We start from the raw sequence: 22,844 nt of genomic DNA, 5'->3' as shown, positions 1-22,844 counted from the left end.
TACAGGGTTTTTCCCACGACTAAAATGGAAATACTTTGTAAAATTGGTATATTTTCTTCCACACCACACTCATGCCCACCCCAAAGCCCCAAATTCCACCTAGTTTACCAATGCTGTTAAGATACAAGACCTAAAGAAGATAAGAAACAAAGACAATTACTGTTTTGCCCGTTTGTGTCTTCACATTTCAGTCTCTACCAGCTGACCACAAGTACATTCCACTCACTGTGAACAAGGTCTTCATATTTCACTTCCAGACTGGAGAGAAGTGACATGGTATGGCTGAAAGGGTTTTGTACATCACAAGTGCCGCAATATTTAGGATCTCCCTGCTTTGGTTAAGGTGTATAATGATGCACCTGTCAAATCTCAATCTTACTGCACAAGTGCAAGGGGATGCTGAATTTGTGGTGAGATTTTGAGATTTTTTTCTTTTTTTTTTTTTTTTTTTTTCTTTTTTTTTGTTGTTAAGACAGTGCAAGGTCTAGAGAGACAGCATGAGAACCTCAGATCAGGGGTGCTGCAGGGTGTTGCTGCGCCAATTTTACCTCACACCTCACTGCATAAACATTTTCCCGTCTCTGTTTGGTATCCAGCAAACAATCCTATTAGAAATTCTCCAATTTTTTTTTTTTTTTTTTTTTTTGTCTCTGAGTAAGGTCCATTTTCAAAACTTCCCAAAAGTTATAAATTAGTAGCTGTACATCTGCTGCTGCTGCTGCTCTGTCTGAACCGGCTGCTGCCCCGGCTGCTGTTGTGTCGCCGGTGCCTGGGGCTGCAGGACATCAGTCTGAGGCACCGACCTCCACGTCAGGGGGTGCTGTTCCGAAATCTGGTTCCCCAGAGGAGCAATGGAGTTCACCAGGGTGGTCAGGTTTATAAAGTGGGCCACGGACTGGGGGTTGGCTGCCTCTGGCTGGGGCTGGATCTGAACGTCGCTCTGGCGGTTGTGCAGCATCGCGGAGCCGCTGACGGTGTCGAAGGTGACGGTGAGGATGGAGTTGTCCAGCTGCAGCTGGCGCTCCGGGGCAGTCAGGTGGCCCACGGCCACCGGCTGGAGGTTTGTGAACTGGGTCCCAGCTGCTGTCGTGATGGGGGTGACGGTGATGTTTGTGAGCCCCACAGAGCTGGAAGGGGCTGTGACGTTTGGGTCGCCGAGGGTCACCACCACCTGAGGGGAAACACAAAGGTGACCTCGACCTTAGACCTTGCACCTGACTATGGTCAAGAAAGACCACCTGATGGGCTCACATGTTGCTAACTGCCATCAGGAGAAGTCACATGCAGAGGGGGACATAGAAAACTTGGAATAGAACAACTTCCATTTTTAGCAGTATGATGGTAATGGGAGAGGGGGACATGCAACATCCAAAACAAGCAGCCAAATTGAGTTTCTTGCTTTCAACCTCATTCTTTAATCAGCCAGTTAGTGGTACCTGGCAAACAAGGAGATGGTAACACCAAAGGAAATGAAAACAAACATAAGGAGCTTACCGGTCCAACCCTTTGTTTTTTTAAAGTCCCTATCCATCTTTGTACTATCACAGTTTATCAAATCAGCTCCAGATGTTCCACTCACACTTTTGTGTTTGCAATTAGCCAAAACTGAAGGGTTATCCCTCCAAGCAATGCCTGCAATCCATCACCCTGCTCCTGGAGCTCACCTGCTGGATGCTCTGTACAGCTGAATTAGTCTCATCTCCAACATTCCCTGTGAATTCACCTTCCTTCTCTGTGTATTCACTGAAGGCAGGGTCCTCAGGCACTTGAGCTTCCTCCTCCTCACCAGACTTTTGTTTTCGTTTCTGGCCACGTTTAGGAGCTTTTATGTGCTGTTTCCCTTCTGGTAATTCTCCCTGTTCCAAGGCTAATTCCGGCTGGAGCAACACAATTCCAAACAAAACATCAAGTCCTTTTGCTTAGTGAAGTTCCAAGTAAGAGCCTATCACCTGAAGCTGTTTTACCGTCATTTCTCAAATGAAGAAATAAACTTTAGAAAAACCTGATTTGGGGGAGGGAGACCTCACCCTGTAATTATTTCTGTTTTACCAGCACCCCTGTTACACAACCAAACAGATCAAGAACCTGCAGCTGTTTGGACATGTTACCCTTGGGCTGGCTCTGAGAAAGCACATTCCTCACCCACAGCCTGTGCTCAGCTATGTTCTGTACCAAAAATGTCCCCACCTCACCCTCCAGTGGGCCTGGAATTTACCTGAACAATCCCAATCGAAGAGGCATCAATGGTTGTTGTCTCTGGCAGCTGCTCTAAATCATCAATCCTCACTGAAAGGATCTGTAGACAGACAGGTATCAGCTGGTGAGCTGCAGTCAAACAATACAGCATCTCCCCAGTAAATCCTGTCACTAAGCCAAAACGATGTAAATCTAACACTGTACATGTACCATTTAATGTGAAGGAGTTAACCATGGCTTTTTTCTAAATAATCCTTTGGTATAAAGTCTTCTCATTCTCACTGAAAACCAGCAAAGTTTAAGGACACCGGTAGAAGAGTGTGTTTATTTTCACATTCTAGACACAACACAACCCACTGAGAAGTGATGAATTATACAGAAAACAATGTGTCTGAAAAAAAATACTGTGTCCTACTTCATTATTTTCAGCTGAATCTCTACATGTCAGCTCATCAAAGAATAGAGCATTTTTAATCCTCAAATCGACTTCCTTCACAGTCATCATGATAAAGCAGCAAAGCAACAATAATGATAAATTGGCAGTTTAAAAAAAAAGCCTCAAAGGGAACAGACAAGCCTCAGTCAAACCTAAACAAGAAATGCTGAGGAGAAACACAACAGCTATTCAGAAAATTACAACACAGAAAAAACCCCGTTGGGGTCAGACAAAACATCCCTCTAATCCAGATTCTCTCCAGTCAGCATTCATCTTTAATACTGAGAATAATTTTGTATCATCAGCAGATGCTGCCACCACCTCTCTATTCACCACTTCTTTCAGATCACTTCTGAACACAGGGAACACAATGGGGGAAAAAAGAATCCATTATACTCGCTAATGGATGAAGACAAAACATGAAAAAACACACATTTTAAGCTGAGGCAGAGAAAGAAAAAGGGGTTTAAATAATCAGAAGAACTTCATTTTCAGGGACTGGCAATCAGACCTGTTTACTACCGAAACATGTAACACAGTCAAAGGGCTGATTCAGTTAAGAGCATGTTTCACAGACGCTGCCTAAAGCTGTCTCCCAAAAAGCAGAAAAAAGGAAAAAAAATTAATTCAAGTCACTGAAGGCCATAAACTTTCCTAAAAAAAAACAATCCACCTGCCAAACTAACTCACCTCTGGATGTTTACGCCTCATGTGCCGACTCATGGAGGCTCTCGTGGAAACCTTTGTCCCACACAGCTGACAGCTCTGGGCTTCCACCTTATCGTGAGTGAGCTGGATGTGCTTCTGCAGCATGTAATCGGTGACATACTTCTTATCACACACTGAACACGTCCACTGTTTTCCTACTGGTGGCAGATGGAAGGAAACCCAAGAGATGAGTATCGTACTGTCACCACCTCGGCAAGAGGAACGATTCGCGTTTGGTAACAGGAGGTGCAACAGCAGCTCCAAGACTGGCAGGACTAAAGCAAGCCTAAGAACAGAATTAAGATACTGCTGCTGGACACTGTTTTTTAGAGGGTTTACCTGTATGAATGAGCTTGTGGGTCTCCATTGTGTTTCTCTCGCTGAACGTCTTGCCACAGAGCTCACACATGAAATCTTTGATTCCTGCACGAAGAGCACATTTAGCATCTGTGAAAGGAGCCTAAGGTATGCGGGACAATCCAGAGTCTCATATTACTAACATTAAAAAAACCATAAAAAACACAGTCTAACAAGTAGAAGAAGCCCAGCTTCACCACCCAATTTCATCTAAGCCATGGCACTATATTTGGCAGAAAATAAATCCAAGAGAAACCGATGTGGGAGGTAAAATTTTGGGAAATGGGAACCCAAAAACTAACTTAAAACAAAGCCAGCGCTCTGGGCTGTGGTATACACTGCACCTATCCTAGACCAAACCAACCACTCTCAAAAAAAGTAAAGCTTGAAACCAACTAAACTGTATCTCTCCAGCTGTAGAATGGGTGATGTCAGCTGAGAGTAGGACAATACCTCACTTTTCAAAAAGCAAAAAATACTTATTTTATTAGTTTTCCTCATGCTCTCTGACTGTTCTGGGTAAGAGTTCTCTACTGGGAAGTATTTAACTGATTCAGTGCCACTTTTAGAGCTCTCACCTGTGTGTCTTTTGTAATGCTTCAGCATATTGACCTTCTGTGCAAACTTTCGGTGGCATTCCTTGCACTCATATTCCTTAATTCCTTTGTGAAGTTTCATGTGGTGACGAAGAGCGTGTTTTGTCTTCATCCCTGTGAGACAAAAGGTACAGCAAGACAGTCACTCCACTGCTCCCACCTTCAGAGAACTCAGGATGATCATGTTGTTACCCAAGAGCTCTAAGCTTATATTTGCCACAAGTCCACAATTGCACGTTTTTAATTGTTTATGTAGCAATGCACATTACCATTATTATTTTAATTTCAGGAAAAAGCTCTGTAAAACATCTGAGTAACCACCGAGGAAGAAGCAAAACAGCAGGGACAAGCAAAGACAAAGCATCATTAGAGGTGTCAGGCTTACTACTGCCTTCCACTAAAATACCAGGTCAGATTTTTCCAAGTTATAACATGAGCAATTAAAAAAGTCAGAGCAACTTTGACATTTAAGGCTCTTATAGAGAGAAATCATTCCATTTCTTAATCCCGAAAACAAGTCTAGAATGAAAAAAAATCAACCTGCATTCACTTCTGTGCTGCAAATGCATTAGAACCTAGCCAAGTGTGTTGTAAAAATCACTGTTTTCTTACAGGCCATAAAACTAAACTCTATTAAATTAGGGGTAGTTTATGTAACCCTAAGGCCCCTGATTAACAAAGTTTCTACCTCTCAAAGATGCAGGATTTACAGCACTCCCAGACCTTCCCAAATACTCTTAAGAATGGAAGAAGTCTAAATTCAGATATCCACCTGCTATTCAGTATCACAATTAATGGAAAACAAGGCATCAGACATACCTTTGCCACACTCTGCACACAAGTATTCTCGGATATTATCATGGACCCGCATATGTTCTTTTAACATGTCTTTCCTAGCAAATGATTTGCCACATTGCTCACAAGCATGACTTTTTACACCTTAAAAATAAATTTAAAAGACAACATAAACAAACAAAAAAATGTCAATGAAAAATGTGCATCTCCTAAAAAAATTGACTAAAGTGGTGACTAAAGAGGGCAACAGCCCCCCTGTGCTGTCAACCACACCTTTCATGCATATTGTCGCCCAAACTAAATTAGAAGACTTTGGAGAGAGAGGAAAGCTGTTTTTTTGTGTAAGATCTGGAAAAAACAAGAGGTAAAGCCTGAGGTAGGAAAATACTGAGTAGCATGAAATAGTAATGAGCTTTTAAAAATGATTTTGCAGTAGCAGTTTTCAGCCTGTGTAATGGTGAGAAGGTGGCATGGATAAGAATCTGGGGAAGTACAGAACACAGAATTAGGTGAATCCTGCAACATCATATTATCTAGGAATTTTGACTGTGTGCCCAGATCAAATCTCATTAATATTACCTGCTTTAGAAAACGAGTCTACCCTAAAAGCAAAAATATAACATTTATCTGATTGTATCTTACAGTAAAAACCCATAAGTTTTTTCCTCCAGCTAAAAAAAGAAAAAAAAAAGAAAGGCAGGCACTGGCAATAGAAATTTCTTTTTTGTATTGATAATTATAAAGAAACACAACATTTTTACCTGTATGTATAAGCTTATGTCTTTCCAGATTTCCTATGCTGTTAAAAATCCTTCCACAGATTTCACATGGGTGGATGTATCTGAAACCAAAGAGACCAAAAACTGCGATTCTCTTCTTGAGACAGAAGTGATTTTCAGGCATCTCTGTCAGCAATTCTATTTCGTTTGCTAATACTAATTACTATAAAAGTTCCTTGAAGCTTAAATTTTTTAAAATGAACCTTAAGAAACCCCTAAGTTGACTGCAAGTTTGGAGCAGCCTGGCTCAAAAAATAGTTTTAAAAAAATGCTTATTAAAATCACTGATTTATAATTTGCAAAGTCCAAACTGTGAGGCTTCATCTGTGTGAACTCAATCACCAGTGATATTTACTTCAAGCTTTTAATAAACATTTTTTAACACCCATTATACTGTTTCAGATATTTTTAGTACAGCCCAATTACACAGAGTATGCTGAGCTGGAAGGGACCCACAAGGATCAGAGTCCAACCCTTAGCCCTGCATAGGACCATCCCCAAGAGTCACACCATGTGCCTGAGAGCATCATCCAAACGCTCCTGGAGCTCTGGCAGCCTTGGTGCTGTGCCCACTGCCCTGGGCAGCCTGGTCAGTGCCCAACCACCCCGTGGGGGAAGAACCTTTCCCTGAGATCCAGCCTGACCCTCCCCTGGCACAACTTCAGAGCATTCCCTCCAGTCCTGTCACTGGTTCTCTAAAAGCACCAGGGGGCAGAGCCACTGTCACTCCAAGAAGATGGTTCCTCTTATCAGTGCCACATGTCTTACTTCTGCACCTTGGGGTCAGGCAGGTTCTCCCGGTGGATGACCATGTGCGCGTGGTACGTCGCCTTCAGGGCAAAGCGCCGGTTGCAGATGCTGCAGCCGTAGCCCTTCTCCTTGTGCACGTCCATGATGTGCTTCAGGTACTCCTTCCCTCTGCCAAAAGTCAGCTGGGGAAAGAACCAATAGTGAATGAAAGGGGGAAAAAGTCCTCAGGGGCAGCAATAGGCTGGGAGCGCATTGCCAGGATCTCGAGTTGGGGTGAGTCAATGTGAATATCCTCTGTATAACTTCAATACCCTGTGTATCACTTAAATATCCTGTGTATCACTCCAATACCGTGTGTATCACTAGATGAAAAATCTGTGAAAGCTGGATTTAGGCCTGAACCCCTTTGGCCATTACAGGCACGCTGCTACAGGACATCGGTTCGTTTGGAAATCCTGCTCGAGATGGTGTCTCCACTTTCTTACACTGCACAAGAAGAGGACCCCGAATTAGTTGTGCACTGAGGAACAGCCTTGAAGAGACCTATGTTTAACCTCCACCAGCTGTCAAAGTGAGGATGCCACAGGTGGAAGAAATGTCTGCTGGGCTCTAAGGGCATGGAAAGCTCTAGTTGGCACAGTCAGCTTTGGCACTGGCTTCAGAAGAGTTGGAATTTCTAGGCACTGCAGGGCAGTGACTCCAGCTCACCTCCTGGAAGTGCTAAAGCTGTGACAGACAGCTGCTCCACTACTGAGCTCCCTGGGCAACATAACCCTGCATATCCAAAATGATCCAGCATATCCAGACACGCTCCAGAACATCAGGGCAAAGTGCCACAATGACATGATCTCTTGTTTCAGTTTTGAAACTAGTCAGGGTATTTCTGACTGGTGAAGAAGTACTTTGGGATAAGAAAAAAACACAGAGATTCTTAAGATCTCAGAAGAGGGATTTCACCAAGACTCTTTTGTATGTTGTTCTCCCTTTGGCTGCTCTGTTTCCCAAAAGTGCCTCCCCATCTCCTCACAGCAAATCTCACTTTCCACAGCTGTTCCCTTACACGACTCTTTACTTCACAAACACCTGCAAGAGTGCCAAAAAAACCCCCAGTTTCCAAAAAGAGCCTTCTGATCTGAAGAGGCCCAACTGCCCTCACTTGGAAGCACACAATTTTATGCAGTTTATGTACCCATGAGGTGTCAGGCAGGAAAATTAGCATGCTGAAAGCAGCCACGTGATTAACTGCTGTGACACCACACCTTCTTATGTTTACTGGCATAAGCTTCAAATCAGTTTTCACTTTATGCCAGTTCGCAGATGAGAACAGAAAACTCAAGGATTATTATTCCCAGGTTATAAAATGATGATAAGGTAAGAACTTGCACCACATTAAGTGGACACTGTGAAATAAGCTCTGATTTCCAGGGGTCAAGTCAGTGGCTTAACTACCAAAACTCACCTGTTCCTATGTCAATTTGGCCAGTTTTGCTTTTTTTTCTCACTTTTTTTTTTTTGCATCCCACCTGCCCCAGCACAGTCAGGGCACAGAATCCAAATGGGCCTTAAGGACCCCGTTATTTCTTTACCAAATGGCAAAAGCCATGCAGCAAAAGGTTTCAAAAGTCTTTCCTCTCTCAGCTGACAACTGGGTAAACTACATTCCAGCAGTAATCCCAATGCCATCCTGACAGTCACAGAGCAGCCCAAGAACAAGCAGCCACACTGAACATAAGCAGCAGTCCTGATCCCCCAAACTGGATATCCACTAGAGGACCATCTGTTCTCAGAAATCAATTAATCTGTGGACTGTATCATTCAGAAATGCTGTAATGATTTTAATTTGTGCGTAATCGAAAGGTAGTAAAAGATCTGAATGTTCCTTATTGATCTGAATGTTCCTTTAGTGATTCTTCCTCCAGTGTTGCTTGTTCCCTTCCACAGGTAAGTGAATATATCTGTATTTCTCTTTTAAGTGTTAGGGGTCCACCTTACAGAACACCACCTAAAGTCTTATGGAATAACATCACAGATTAGAGGTAACAAGCGCTGCAGACCTGTGGACTTTTTTCTCTTTGAAAACCCTTAATGTTATTCAAAGTTCTGAATGATTTATAGACATCTCCACTCTCCCATCCCCATCCCAAAACAAAAAGTATTTAAAGCTACCTGGCACCTTTTGCAGCTATACTTGTGAGGCTCAGAATCTGCACTTTCATCAGAGTTGTCATCATTTTCCTCTGATGAGATTCCAATTTTACCAATGAACGCTTCTCTCTGGTGATCATCCATGAGGGCTATGTCCTGTGAAGAGTGGGAAAGAACATTTAATAGATTAAACTTATTCTTCAAAAGGTAAAGACCTGTTCACCTTTTGCTGCCATGCAGGCAATGCCGTTGCATTAACAATTGTTGCAATATTATTTATTTAAAATATCCTCCTGCTTCATTCAATCCAGGTCAACAAAGTTCCTCTGTCCACGACTACACAAGGAATAACTGTTTATTCAAACAAACAATATTAATTTTTTTTATTCAAACAAATAGTGCTAATTGTTTGTGTGTATAAAAGGAACCTTAATGTAAAGAGACTCAACTGGTACATTATTACATCTGTAAAAGCATCTTTATGAGAACCACTGAGTGATACAATTCCCTTTCAGTTCAATCCCCTTACAGTTCAGTGATAACCTAGTTATGTCAAAACAATCTGCCTTTTCTAATTAAATATTAACACAATACCTTAAAATGGACATGAATATGATCTCTCAACACATCCACCCTGAAAAATTTACGTCCACAGATTTCACAAGTGTATTTCTTGTCTCCATGTGTTAGAAGGTGTTTGTTCATGTTGCTCCTACATGAAAATACCTAAAAGCAAAGAAGGAAGGAAGGAATTAAGCGGTTTTGGACCATGTCCAGCAGGGCTACAGTTCTTTGTAATTTATCCAATGCAGAGCACAGAATATATTTACTGTCTTTTTGATTCATTCTGGCCAGAAACATGTAGGATGTCCTGTTAGCCAGCCAGCAGGCTACCTTAGAAACTGCTGGCATGGCAAAATCCAGGGGCAAAGTTCCAAGGAACTGACTGAAACTGGCCATTCATCAGAGATGGACTTCTAAAAACACTGCAGCAGAATTACACAGGGTAGAATTAGAAACATTTAGAGTGTCTTTTGAATCATGAATGTTCCACTTGTCTATAAAAAGATATATGCACAAGATCTACCTTGATTGGTATGTAACGCATCCAAAGCATCAAAACCAGAGGGTCTACACACCAGCTTAAGAGTTGCTCAGGTGCATTTTGCACCATGAACCATTAAACATTTATAAAATCACTAGTTAAAACTCTCTGTGACAACAGCAAGTTAAGCTCATGAGCGCTGAACACCCAAATGCAACAACGGAAAGTGATTCCCAATGCACAGAGTCAACTCCAGCTGTTTACATTCTGGCAGAAAAACTCCACTTTAAATAACATAAACCATGAGTTTTCAATGACACACACAGTGGCCACGTGTGACACTCTACATTGTGCTGCGTGTCCCGAAAAAAGGTCTTGCCTGAACTTCAGTTTTTGTTCTTTTCTCTGTCCTAACAGCTCCCACCATCACAGTGGGCTTGGATACGATGGAGCTACGGCTGTTTAAAGAGTAATGTCTTGTCTGGAACTCCACAAACTGCCTGGGCAGCCTGTTCCAGTGCTCTGCCACTCTCAGTGGAAAGAAGTTCTTCCTCATGTTGAGGTGGAACTTCTTTTGTTTTAATTTACGGTCGCCGTTCCTCATCCTGTCGCTGGGCACCACTGAGGAGAGCCTGGCCCCATCCCCTGACACCCACCTGGGAGATGTTTGTATCTCAGCCTTCTCTTCTCTAGACTGAACTGTGACATCCTTGGAGCTACAGTGCAGAGCTGGCACACACACCCACCTTCCCACACACGGGGCACCCCGAAGGCTCCTTCTTGTAGCGAACCATGTTCTCCGTGCTGTGCTCAAAGTCTTCTCTTTTCACACGCCTCACCCCTTCACAGAACAGGCCCCATCAAAAAGACAAAGCAAAAAAGTAAACCATGGTTTTCCACTCCAATTTGCATGCCCTCTCAGGTGAGTACTCGGGGGAGAAGAGTGAATGAAACACTGGGAAGGGCCTTGATGCAGGATTTAATTGATAACAAAAGGGTGATTTCTAAATTAAAACTGTCTTAAGAATACAAAAGCAGTCCTATTACACCAACTGCAAAGTGTCTGGAAAGAGATATTTGTTGTCAACACCAGGAAACAGGCAGATCTAGAGGCCTTGGTACTTCAAATATTTTCACTAAGAAGAGGGAGAGAAGGGAGAGTCTCTAAGAAGAGAGGCAACAATTCAGCATCAGTTTTAATGTTCAGTGAGGATTTCAGAACTCTTTCCCTGCTCCTTTCAAGAGGACAGAGGGCTCCAGCTCTCCTGTGACAGCTAAAAATGAGACACTTGGTCATTGTCATTCAGTCCCTTGTCCTCTGTCTCTCCTCTGGTTCTTGACACAAAGGCCTGAACCACAAAAAGAGCCAGTGACAATCACCTATGCCAAAAACACAAAGTCAGACAGTCTGGCTGTTCTTTTTAAATCACCTTTGGTTTTATCATCTAGATCACTAAAGGCATTTTAATCCATGTTTAGCAATCTGTGAAGTTTTTCCAGTCTTTCAGTACCTCCAACATCCTTAGATGCTTGAGATTTTGAACAGTAAACTCTCATAATCTCATTCTTATTTATTCTCAGGTGTTTGAAAGATAACACCCCACAGCATCCCACTGATACCATATTTATATAGTAGTCACTTCCAGTTGTACATGGCAAGTTAATTCTCTGCCTTCAGATTTTCAAGCTACCACACATCTTTTTTTAAAAAAGGAAGAAGAGAATTCAAATCATAATTAAAATCAGCTAGTCTAAACTACTGCATAGTAAGACAAGCAGCTTTCATATGACTGTTAGAAGCACTGGATTCAATCACATGAGGCTGAAAAAAAAAATACAGGTGCATCTCCTAGCAAGTTTTTCACAGAATTAGGCAACTCCCCTGCAGGATCCATGACTATTATTTTTAATAAATGTCACATTTTGCTGGAACTTGCTACTCTGGATCAGGTAACTGACAATAAAATGACAGCTACCATCCAGAAGAATCTAATGCACACAATCATTTCCCTAACTTTCTCACCTCTACTGCTGTTTTGAGAGTAATAATTAGGTTGATCTGCAGTAAACTTACCTCCCAAGTGTCTTCTTTGATGGTCTAGCATGATATCCCTCCTGTAGAACATCTTATTGCAGATTTCACAGGCAAACTTCTTATCCCCATGCTTTTTCTTGTGTTTTGAAAGGTTGCTGTTTGTGGAAAAGAATCTGAAACACATCTCACACTGGAAAGTCTTGTCATCTGTAAGCAAGAGAAACCATGCAGAGCTCTTTACAGATGGGAAGAGGTTTTGCATGCTTGTGAGGCAGGCAGTTCTTTTGTTCATCATTGTATGGGTTGAGGAGGGAAATGCAGAAGCATGAGTGTTTCTTGAAATTTATTTTTTTTCAAAGGTAATAAATATGTATGATGCTGACCTGAGCATGGAATCTAGGATTGTAACTTCCTCACATGGGATGTTTCCACTGGGGTCTAGCATACACTAAAAATGAAGGTTTGGAGTGGATTCTGCAGCAACTGATTCGAATATTTAGTGCTGGTAAAATCGCTAAACACAGAGCAACCCAGCATCACAGCTGTGTCTCAGCACCAGAATATTTCTGCCAGCACTGGCTCCTGACACCAGCCAGTACAGAATACTCCAGAAAAAAGTATAAAACCTCAAAAATGTACCATCACATGACAACAGGCCTATGGGGAATTTGTTTTGTACTCAGTAGCTGAGACTCTTCTTGGAACACAAAAACATAGTCCTGTAAATGGAATCTGCCAGTGCTGCAACCATCCTAAAGAAGTTACAATTTGATGCCTTGAAGAATAGAGAAAACCTTGACCTTTTCAGTCAAAGGTTTGATTCGATGATCTTGGAGGTCTTTCCCAACCTTAATGATTCTGTGATTCTATTCTAGGAGAAATTGCTGCTTGTGTTGGTCAGCTCAGAGGGAAAATGAGCTGCTGTCCTTGAATAAACAGAATACTGAGGTTACTTGGCATCACTTTCCATTCTGCACAAGGCTGAGGTTTTACACAAGCTGTACCCTCTGAAAGGAAATGAGAAACCCTGCTTTGAATGGTGCTCTGAGGGACTATTACTGGGGGGATTCTGGACTGACAGTTATGGTGGGTCCAACAAAAGTAAACCAGGATGTCGTTTTCTAAGCATAGGATCACACAGCATAAATAATGTGAGTAACCACAAGGGATGGCTATGGGAGAAAAGGACAGGTTCTAGTGACACTACGGAAAAAAACATCTAGAGACACTATTGCAAGTAGAAAACGTGAAAAAGCTGAATAGAAGTGAGATTGTAGGAAACTACAACTATCAGTAGTACTGATCCCCTTTCCAGTTCCTTCATTTCAGAGAAATGAGGTGGAACTTAGTTTCAGGAAAGAAAATCAAACAGAGATGGTGACGGGTTATCTGTGAACATACAAATGAAATACCAGTGAGGATATTAGACAGCTGAGTAGGAGATACTAAACAAAGCAATACCTAACTGGACATGTTGCTCTACAGATTATTGGTTACACTTTTCTTATTAAAAAAACTTTCTTTTTTATTTTGAGGGAAACAGGACAGTCTGTTTCTTGTGATAATGATAAAAACCTAAATTCCTACTCTCCTTCTGTAGTTTCTGTGCTGAGATGGATCTGGGGACATCCCCCCCCAAATGGAGTAGAGATGCCAGAGGAAGTGGAACAGTTATCCATTCTCACCTGTCCTGCAGTTATGGAATTCCAGTGCACTCTCTACCCGAAAGGCCTTTTCACAGGTGTTGCATTTGTACCTGTACTCACTGTCAACCTGAGGATTGCAAACAAGGTAGAGTTTAAGTCGGGGAAAAAGCCAAGTCATGTCTGACAGAGAAATTCTGAATCTCGACTACTTTTTCTGCTTTCTGTCTTTTCCAATTTTTACTCCTTCAAGAGGACATTTAAATACCCATTGATGCAAAACTCTGATGCTGTGTCATCCTGCCATGTTCCTACATCTGAGCTATTAAAAAAAAAAAAAGACCATATACCAGCTGTGTGCTTGTTACAGCCTTCCTGATAACTCCCCCAAGTCCAACACAGAGACAGAATGTCTGGGAAATAAGATGTGATCTGACTCATCCTCCAGAACAGATGGCAGTAATCCGAGAGCTAAGGACCTTGATGGCAAGCAGAAATGGGAATATTCACTAATAAGGTGCCACTACGGGTGTGTTATTAATATTCCTGTGGCAGCAGCACCAAAAAGGCCCCTCACCAACAGGCAGAGTTCACACTCTTTGCCCACAGTTCACACATTAAAGGACACCACAGGTGGTGATAAATGAAAAGCACAGGCAAACAAGACTGGAACAGTCCTATTTAGTGCCATAAACTCAAGTCAGATCTCACCTCTACGGCATGCAGGTCTAGCTAACTCCAGCTTGCCTTGCTGTAACCGATGCCTGAAAGCAACTTTCTACGGGAAATTCGGATATGGAAAAGGCCTTCTATGTGCTCAAAAGCACGTCCACACTTTGCAAATTCATCAGGCAGAAGATGTTACCTCTCCCCTATCAGTCTTGTCTCACTCCCACGGGATCCCTGCCCACATGGAACCGATCCAAGCTGCCCAGCTGGCACCTGGAATATCCCTGTACCTTCCCACCCGACCTCAGCAAGAGCCCAAGAGTCATTTCCAGAGTCATTTCCACTCACTTCGTTTCTACTGTGCTTGTATGAAACGTGCTGCTTCAAGCTCTCCTTCCTGCTGAACAGCTTTGAACATTCCTCACATTTAAACAGTTTGTCACCTGAGGGGATCAATCAAGATAAAAGGAAAGTAGTCAGTGATTGATTATAACCAACTCCAAAGCAAACTGCAAACAAACAGGCTAGTGATGAAAAACAGTAATTCAGGAGATCTAAATAGTGGATTTTAACCATTTCCAACAATTTGGTTTAGCTCCCCCACCCTTTTTCGGTGATTATTTTTCGCTGAGCCCTTAGAACAGGACACAGACCCCTGGAACTGCAGATCACAAGCTAAAAAGCACTCAGCTGACATTTACACAGCTATGTTACCCTTGTGCTTGTGAGGGTGGGGTTGATATATATATGTAGATATTTTAAGGCAAGAATAGTTTTGGAATAAACAGTGCATCCTTGCCCTTGTTTAAAAGATGTACTCAATTCAAATTTCAAATACTCTAACTTCAACTTTCAGCTGTTACCTTCTCATGCTTTGGTCTGCATAACTAAAAGAGTTTCCTAGAGAGAGCTAAAAGAAATAAAAAAAAGGAAAAACAGCTCTCCTATAGCCACATATCCCAATATATAAAAGCAGCCCAGCTATTTTACTCAAAGGTGGAGGCCACAAGAGACAAAAACGAATCCCCAGGTGAGGCAAAGAGCAAACCCACCGTGAGAACGGATGTGCCTGCTGAGGTTGCTGCTGTTCTGGAAGATCTTACTGCAGATACTGCACTGATAGACCCGCTTGTGCTCCCCAAGCTGCTTTATCAGCTTCCGCCGCATCCTGTGTCTACTAGAGAGAATTAAACTTCTTTTGAGGGACATGGTGTTTTGGTGATGAGCAAACCTACTGGATCAGAGAAAAAGGCAGGGACTGAAAGGTATCCCAACAGGTTGCAAGAGAGTTCCACCAGCTGGCAGAAGCTGGAGGAGTGTTATGCTCAGCTCCTGGCAGGAGGGAGGGAGGGAGGGAGCCTGGATGGAGCTTCCTCAATGCCAAGGTGCCCGCCCTCCCCCCAGGCCACCCCCCTGGAAGCAGCAGATGCCAGAGTGTGTCTCATTCCAAATTATCGTCACCCAGCACGAACAAGGCAAAAAGCAGCAGCAGATTCTCTCTGCAGGCCCCCCTCAGAGGTAAACAGCAAGGATCTGTTCTGCTCATCCTCTGAAAACACCAGCGCTGTTTCAGCTTGGAAACCTTGGCAGTTCCCAGGCAAAGGGCATTGCCAAGCAGCAGCACTGTGCTATCCCCCAGCACAACCACGCTCTGAAATGCATTTTTGATGGCTCTGTGTCTGCTAAGGACTTCAATATATACCATTACTAGCTAATTTTGAAAAATCGAGTGTTTTATTATTAAAAAAAAAAAAAAATTCAAGAGGTCAATTTTACTAAGACAAAAAGACACAAAAGAACCCAAATTAATCAAATGATACTTGAGAGTCTCCCTGAGGTTCTGTTATACCAAAGTTTTCCCCTCCCACTGCTCTAAATCTGAAGTATCACACAAAACCAACATGAAGTCATTCATGAGTTGACAAGCAAGACTGAATAACAATAATAATGGTTAGCAAATTGTTTTTTTCAGCAAAAATTTCTTTGCCTGTCTTATCACCAACATTCAGTGGGAGTAGTATTTCACCTTGCAGCTGCAGGAGGCTTTTGGAATCACACTGAATAAAAGCAGCACTGTGATGGAAAATGAAATTCTCATTTATGTTCCAAAAATTCTACCACCAATGTCACACCATCTTCCGGTGCACAGGCCATCTTTGTGGCACTTAAAAGTCAGCTCTTGTAGCAGCAGCAGCAGTAGCAGCACCAGCATCATCACACAGTTTTATGCTGATTAAAAAAAAGAGCATCTGTGGGGCCCAGAAGTCTAGCAAGAGCTGCTACATGCTACACAACCTTAATTAAACCCAAGAGGAAATACTGCATCCCAGAACACTTACTTTGTCACTGAACTGATGCTATTTGTGGTGCCAGGCATCTTTCCTAAAACCAAATCCATAATCCTCTCCTCTGCAGGTGGAGGCAGGGCTACCTCTTCTGCAGGGACCTCAGTTACAACGTCGGCCACGTGTTCCACTGCAAACACACCATAAAAATAAAGCATTAATGTGGACAGATAGAAATACAACCTCAAATGTAGAATTTGTAGTAAGATGTGGCAATGGACAAGTTAATTGCCCACAAACATGTTCAAAGAGTCATAAAACAGCGTGGGTTGGAAGGGACCCTTAAAAGTCATCTAGTCCAACCCCTCTGCCATGGGCAGGAACATCTCTCACTAGACCAGGTTGCTCAGAGCCCTGTCCAAACTGCCCTTGAATGTTTCCAGGGATGAGCATCCACCACCTCTCTCGAGCAACCTGTGCCAGTGTTTCACCATCCTCACTGCAAAAAATTTCATCCTCATATTTAATCTAAACCGTCCTTCTTTTAGTTTAAAGCCTTTTCCCCTTGTCTTATCACACAGGCCCTGCTTAAAGGTCTGTTCCCATCTTTCTTACAGGACTCCTTTAGGCACTGGAAGGGGCTCTCAGGTCTCCCTGGAGCCTTCTCTTCTCCAGGCTGAACAACCCCAGGTCTCTCAGCCTGTCTTTACAGGGGAGGTCTCTGCAGGCCTCCCCTGGACCCAATCCAACAGCTCCATGTCCTTTGGGTGCTCAGGACTCCAGAGCTGGATGCAGCACCCCAGGAAGGGTCTCATGAGGGCAGAGCAGAAGGTCAGAACCACCTCCCTCGAGGGCAGCCCAGGACATGGCTGTTTTTTGAGCTGTCAGCACACTTTGCTGGCTCATGTCCAGCCTCTCACCCATCAGTCCTTCTCGGTTGGGCTGCCCTCAACCCCTTCATCCCCCAGCCTGTTCTGAGACCACCACAGGAGAATGAAGGCAACCTAAATGCAGGTCCTGCGACATCCAGCACAGACAAGGCCCTTGGAGGTAATTAACAAAGTCTGTTCATTGTCTGCTTTCCTGGTCTATCTAAAAACCTCCATCTTGTCTCTGTGCTACCTTTTAGGCCTTGCTGAGAAGGCATCAGTACAGATGTTATGAGTGGATATATTGCTTAACATTTTCTCATTTTCTTAAGTTCTGTTTCACCTGTAGGATCTTTCTCTTCATCAATGACAAGAGGTGCTTCTGCTTTTGCTGTTTTGGCCTTTCTCCCCCTCCTGGCCTTTCTCCTGGAGTCTGTGCTGGCACTGGCTGCATCACTGGGCACTGGCTGGTCCGTGGGGAGAGCCTCTGCTGCCTTCTCTGCCACAGCATCATTTGGGCTGGGTTGGGGGGCACCTTTGGCTTGTTCCAGGTGACTCAGCAAGTGCTCTGGGTGGACGGCAAAGAGTAAGAGAGTAAGAAGGAAAGAAACTGTCACGAAATATTCCAACAGATCCAGCTGAAGCCCATCTATCAGGTCCATCTCTCTTTCCAGAGACTCACTTCAAAATATTTCAGAAGTAGTCCCAATACCTTCCTAAATAAAAGCATATCATTTATTAAACACTGACACAATTAAAAGGACTGATTTTTTTAGGGGATTTGTTAGATATCACTGTTGTGATATCTAGAAAGGTTGTTCTTACTAATAACAGATATGTTTTTCCAAATGCCCAAGTTATTTAGGGGCCTAAGCCCCCTCTTCAAGAACAATTCATTGAATGGTCAGAGCTTCTAAATATTTTATTTTAAAAAACTGCATAATATAGCTGCAAACAAAATGCAGGAAAAAAAAAAAGTATTTCATTACCTTTACTAAATATGTGCCATAAATACCAGACAGAAAATATTCCAAAGCATAAGCTGGCATCACTGACCTTACATGCAGCTCCCCATCCTTGATTTTCCTGACAGACACATGTCATCCTCTAGACAACAGTTTTATTTCTTCTAGATTCAACATTAAACTTGTTTTATGTTTAGACTTATCACCACAGACTGATCACTCAGATCCAAAATATCAGTTTTACCTTCCCTGCTACCCTTTTTCTCAAAGGAACACAAAACCTAAACCCTTTATCTTACTCCATCGTGGATTGCCACAGCTCCACAGCTGTGGAAGAGCAGAATTCTGCTGATGGTTCTCAGTATTCTCTCATGAATTTCTAGCACTTCTTACCTGTCAGCAGCTGAGGCTCTTGGAAAGCAAATGAACACACTTTACACGTCCACTGGATGGGCTTTGCTTCTGCTGTTCCACTGCCTTCTGGAGTGTTCACTAAATCACAGCAAGAAGAAATACTGAAAAGCCTTGGAAATGGGAAGGTGGTAAATCCCTGAAGCTTTGTTTATCTTGCAGTATCTCCCTGAGTATCACAGGTTACAATTTAAAAGGCCCACGGGGGCAGCTGGGATCACTTCAGGATTTTTCAAACATGAACATTTGTAAACACCAGAAGATACTAAATGATGCCAGGAGAGAGAGTGCTCTTGTAAAGTCCTGAGGGTTCCTTTATCACTTTTTAAAGAACTGTGTTTATAAAAGGCATCATATAATGCACTTTTTAGCACCTTTAAAACTGGAGTTACCAGTGCTTTTTTTAGGTCAGCTGAGGAGAGAAGCAGGAGAAGCCTCCTTGCTCTCTGTGAAGAGCATTGCAGAGTAAGAACATTTGGATTAATGGAAGCGTGGGTGAGGACAATGCAAATCCGGGTTTGAGCAGTTCCATTAATCAAATGTGCTATGAAACCACCATATTAATGTTTTAATTTAATGTTTTTTCAAGATCAGGACAGATGGCGAAAATAAAGAAGAAATTAGGGGGAAAATGGAACCGGAATGAAAAAGAAGAAAAGAGGAAAATGGTTACTCTGTTCAGAGTCCATTGTATTCTAGTCCTTGAATAATGTGTCTGAATTTGTCAAGAGGATCCAATAAATCTGGACCAATTCAGAGATTTTTTTTGGCTCGCACAAAGCTGAATATTCCACAGTGTACAAGACTCCCTCAGAGGAGGAGGATGACACTGAAATTTGGGTAAGTGAATGGCAGCACAGGGAATTCAAACTGTGCTTCAGTTTCTGCCACAGATTTCCTGGATGATCATTAGCAGGTCAGTTCATCTCTCCCTGCCTGAGGACCCCATCTGTGATGGGACAATAAAGTTCTTCCTCCTTTTCAGTGTTGATTCTTAAACCAAAATAACAGATTCTCTGAGGCAGAGGCCGTTCCCTGCTACAAGTTATGGTCAACACTCTGCACTACAGGGGTGTGATCTCATCCATGCTGTAACAAATAAATAAATAAATAAATGAGAAATTACTAGGCAATGCAGCAACAGAAATTCCTTCTTCACAGGGTACGTAAAGAACTTCTTGAGAGATCCGTCCAGGAGGATAAAACCAGCAAACCTAAACCCCAAGATTCTGCCTAACTTAATTTTCCCTGACTCTGCGCCTCCCTTCCCCCTCAGCTGCCTCAAGCAGTAAGCCCAGAAACCCTAGCTGTGCTCTGGTTTATCAGGAAGAGTCAGGTCCTGTTTAAGTTCCCACTTCCTCAGGCTTCCAGGGCGGCTGCAGGGCAGCGTGGTTTACTTGGAGCCACAGATCTGTCAGCTGGCAACTGCTTTGTACGACTTGAGGCAAACAGTCAGAATCAAAAGGAGAATATTTTGGTTCGGAAGCACCATCAGTGGGAACGCTTTAGGGTTCTCAAAATACAAACAGGCAGCGTTTTGTTCCTGTTGAAGTTGGGACTTTCAGACAGGAGGATGAAGGATGTTGGGAGGGGCTGTTCAAATTCTTCATGATTTACCCCCAGAAAAATCAATAATGCCAAGCTCAAAGACAACTCCCCAGTCAACTTCCCATTTTAGCTGTGACAGTATCCAAGAGGAACAATTGGATCTTCTGATGAATTGCTTTGTATACATCTATAACAACTCTCCTCCTGGCTACTTTTAGTATTAATAAGCAAAATTTAGAGAAGAGACCTTTTAAAGAACAGGTCCAGAATGGTTTTCTTTGATCCTGATCTCCACACTACATATTCTGACTTTACTATTTCCTCAGCCACATGTTCTTTCCCAACAGTATCTGTATTGCTTATAGGTTTATTTAAATTTGAGTTCCTGTAATCCAGAACAATCTCAACATTAATAAGCTTCTGGTATTATTGTAATTTGGGGATGGCCAGTATTTTTGTAATTTCCAAACTGTTCTTACACCTACCAACAGTCTCATTTTTCCTTCTAGAACCTGATCATTTGAACTGTTACACTTTGCACAGAGAGCCTGAAGATTTTCTTTAGGACTGCCCTCACCCCAACACCAACCACCTCCAAAGTCAGGAGCAGTTCTGTTTTTCATAAAAATCACCTGCCTAAAGGCTTGGCCTCTCTGTTTCTTTTTAACCTGCATAGGTATTTTAAGCACTGTGCCCATGAAAATTAAAAGAAAAACCCAGACTTTCAAATTCTCTCTAAATTAATATTTGCTGTAAGATATATAACCTTATATACACATATATATACACATAGAACTGTTAGACCTAAGAGCTCTGTAGACCTGTTTTCTACCTCCTTAAAAACACTGTAATTTTGCCTACCTGCTGGATCAGCTGCTGATATACCGGATTTTTTCGTTTTTTTATGGGGTAAGACAGCAGAAGAAGGTTTTGAAGAGACCTTATTTGCCTCTTTATCAGATTCCATTGCTGCCAAGCACATATCTGTGAAGAGGAAAAAGAGTTCATCTTCTTTACTTTCCAGACCTTTTGATTCTCTTGCTCTGTGCTGAGAGCAGTAACCATAGTCAAAAAAGTTTCACTCTGTAACAGGCCTGCAAATAACATTCTCATGTCAAATTTTAACCAGGACATTCTTATATCTGAATCTAATGCAGTGTGCCTTTAATATTTTGGAGTGTACAGCCAAAGTGCTGAACAGAGAGAGCAGGACACGCTTAAACAATATTTTTAAATACCCATACCCATGCAATAATACATGAACAGGTTAAACTAAAGAGGAAAAAGACGAAACCTCTCAATACCAACCAAAAAAGTAACTCAGAAAAACCTGTTAACTGCAATAATTCAGCTGTAGCACTTGAGATTCTGCTTATGATCAAGATTCAGCCATAAAGCTGAGGGCAACGGCCTCTCCCCCAAGCATCTGTCACCCCAAATTATACTCAGCATAAGCAGTAATACCGTTCAGGGAACACTCCCAACTCCAGAGAAGTAGGAAAATGCCCTTGCAAACTAAGGGACAGAGGAACAACAGACTTCTGGCAATTCCAATTCAGATTCTGAAAAAATCTGCTGCCTTTCTTTCCAACGCACAAACAGTTCATGTGGATCTCATTCTAGTGGGTCCCGTGTCTTAAGATAAATGTAGTTTTTTCAGAACCGTGTAACAGTTTTGTGCAAAACCAAAACACTTTCACTGCAGCTGAAGAGGAATGGCTTCCTTAGAAAATCTGCACAAATTTTAGACTTCACTGATACTCGAGTTCCTTTGCCCTTCTACCCAGAAAAACAGAAACGCAACCACCAATTCTTTAGTTAAGAACTATTTATCCAGTTTGTTCCCTCTGAAGAGGCTCAGTCACCAACTAGGCCTTTTGTTTTCAAAAACTTGGCTGTACCATGGTGAAGCATCCGTGCTTTCTCCTTGCAGGGCACCCCTGTATGCAGGTTAGCCTGACTCAGGGGGCAGAGCCTACTGGATAAACAGCCCTGTCAACTACAACAGCAAGGGACTGTCAGTCCCTGTCAGCACCGGGCCCTTAGGAAGGAAGAAAGGCCCCCACACATACCATTGGCAACACTAGGGACCTGCTTCAGCATTGGCTTTTCCATTTTTTTGGCGTAAAAAGCTGCATACCACACTCGCAGCTCAGTCCCTGGTGGGATGTCCTGGCAGGTGGTGAAGTAAATGTCATTGTCCTGCTGGAAGGCAGTTAAGTTTTGATGCTCGTACTCGGTGGCTGGCCGCACCATCATCATCCAGTTGCAATCGTCCTCGTTTGTGGTGTCAAAATACACCAGGGGCCCATCCTTCTGGAACACCTACCAAGGAAAACGTGCATGTAATAAAACCCCCCCGATAAATAACACACAGAGCTAAGGAAGATTTTTATTTTCTGCTTTTGCAGCAGCTTCTTTTCAGCCCACGCCAGGGACAAGGCAAGCCTCACCTCCTGCCATCAGGGGTGTTCCATTTATCAGTCACACCTTTGGATGGGTAAGTCTGAGACAGACTACCAGGGGCAGGATGGGAACAAACTGACTTCCTATCCTAAGAATTCTTGCTACAGCCACCACCAGTGTCTCAAGAAACGGCTGGAAACAGGAGG

The 22,844-nt window shown here is 42.7% G+C and overlaps 1 protein-coding gene across 5 annotated transcripts in view; it reads right to left on the bottom strand.

Annotated features, from left to right (window-relative positions):
• Window positions 1–160: 160 nt before the first annotated feature.
• The window catches only part of PRDM15 (PR/SET domain 15), a 35,129-nt gene continuing 12,445 nt past the window's right edge, over window positions 161–22,844 (bottom strand). The window contains exons 5-25 of one of the 5 annotated variants that reach the window (XM_027887388.1): window positions 22,305–22,557; window positions 21,094–21,216; window positions 18,667–18,765; window positions 17,652–17,876; window positions 16,494–16,629; window positions 15,207–15,388; window positions 14,503–14,597; window positions 13,528–13,615; window positions 11,882–12,049; window positions 10,554–10,648; window positions 9,357–9,488; window positions 8,784–8,918; window positions 6,636–6,799; window positions 5,850–5,929; window positions 5,113–5,232; window positions 4,276–4,407; window positions 3,680–3,763; window positions 3,323–3,498; window positions 2,216–2,296; window positions 1,665–1,877; window positions 161–1,171 (exon numbers count right to left, since the gene is read on the bottom strand). In XM_027887388.1, coding sequence (XP_027743189.1) covers window positions 692–1,171; window positions 1,665–1,877; window positions 2,216–2,296; window positions 3,323–3,498; window positions 3,680–3,763; window positions 4,276–4,407; window positions 5,113–5,232; window positions 5,850–5,929; window positions 6,636–6,799; window positions 8,784–8,918; window positions 9,357–9,488; window positions 10,554–10,648; window positions 11,882–12,049; window positions 13,528–13,615; window positions 14,503–14,597; window positions 15,207–15,388; window positions 16,494–16,629; window positions 17,652–17,876; window positions 18,667–18,765; window positions 21,094–21,216; window positions 22,305–22,557 — 3,261 coding nt within the window. In that variant the 3' untranslated portion in view covers window positions 161–691. The remainder of the gene's footprint in view (window positions 1,172–1,664; window positions 1,878–2,215; window positions 2,297–3,322; window positions 3,499–3,679; window positions 3,764–4,275; window positions 4,408–5,112; window positions 5,233–5,849; window positions 5,930–6,635; window positions 6,800–8,783; window positions 8,919–9,356; window positions 9,489–10,553; window positions 10,649–11,881; window positions 12,050–13,527; window positions 13,616–14,502; window positions 14,598–15,206; window positions 15,389–16,493; window positions 16,630–17,651; window positions 17,877–18,666; window positions 18,766–21,093; window positions 21,217–22,304; window positions 22,558–22,844) is intronic. The other 4 variants (XM_027887390.1, XM_027887389.1, XM_027887391.1 and 1 more) reach the window with 4 other exon arrangements.

This window comes from Empidonax traillii, unplaced genomic scaffold, assembly GCF_003031625.1.
Source record: "Empidonax traillii isolate 1590-97213 ecotype Southwest subspecies unplaced genomic scaffold, ASM303162v1 scaffold208:size1045274, whole genome shotgun sequence".
Lineage (NCBI taxonomy): Eukaryota > Metazoa > Chordata > Aves > Passeriformes > Tyrannidae > Empidonax > Empidonax traillii.
The sequence above is the reverse complement of the archived record's forward strand: the minus strand, read 5'-3'. Positions and strand labels throughout refer to the sequence as shown.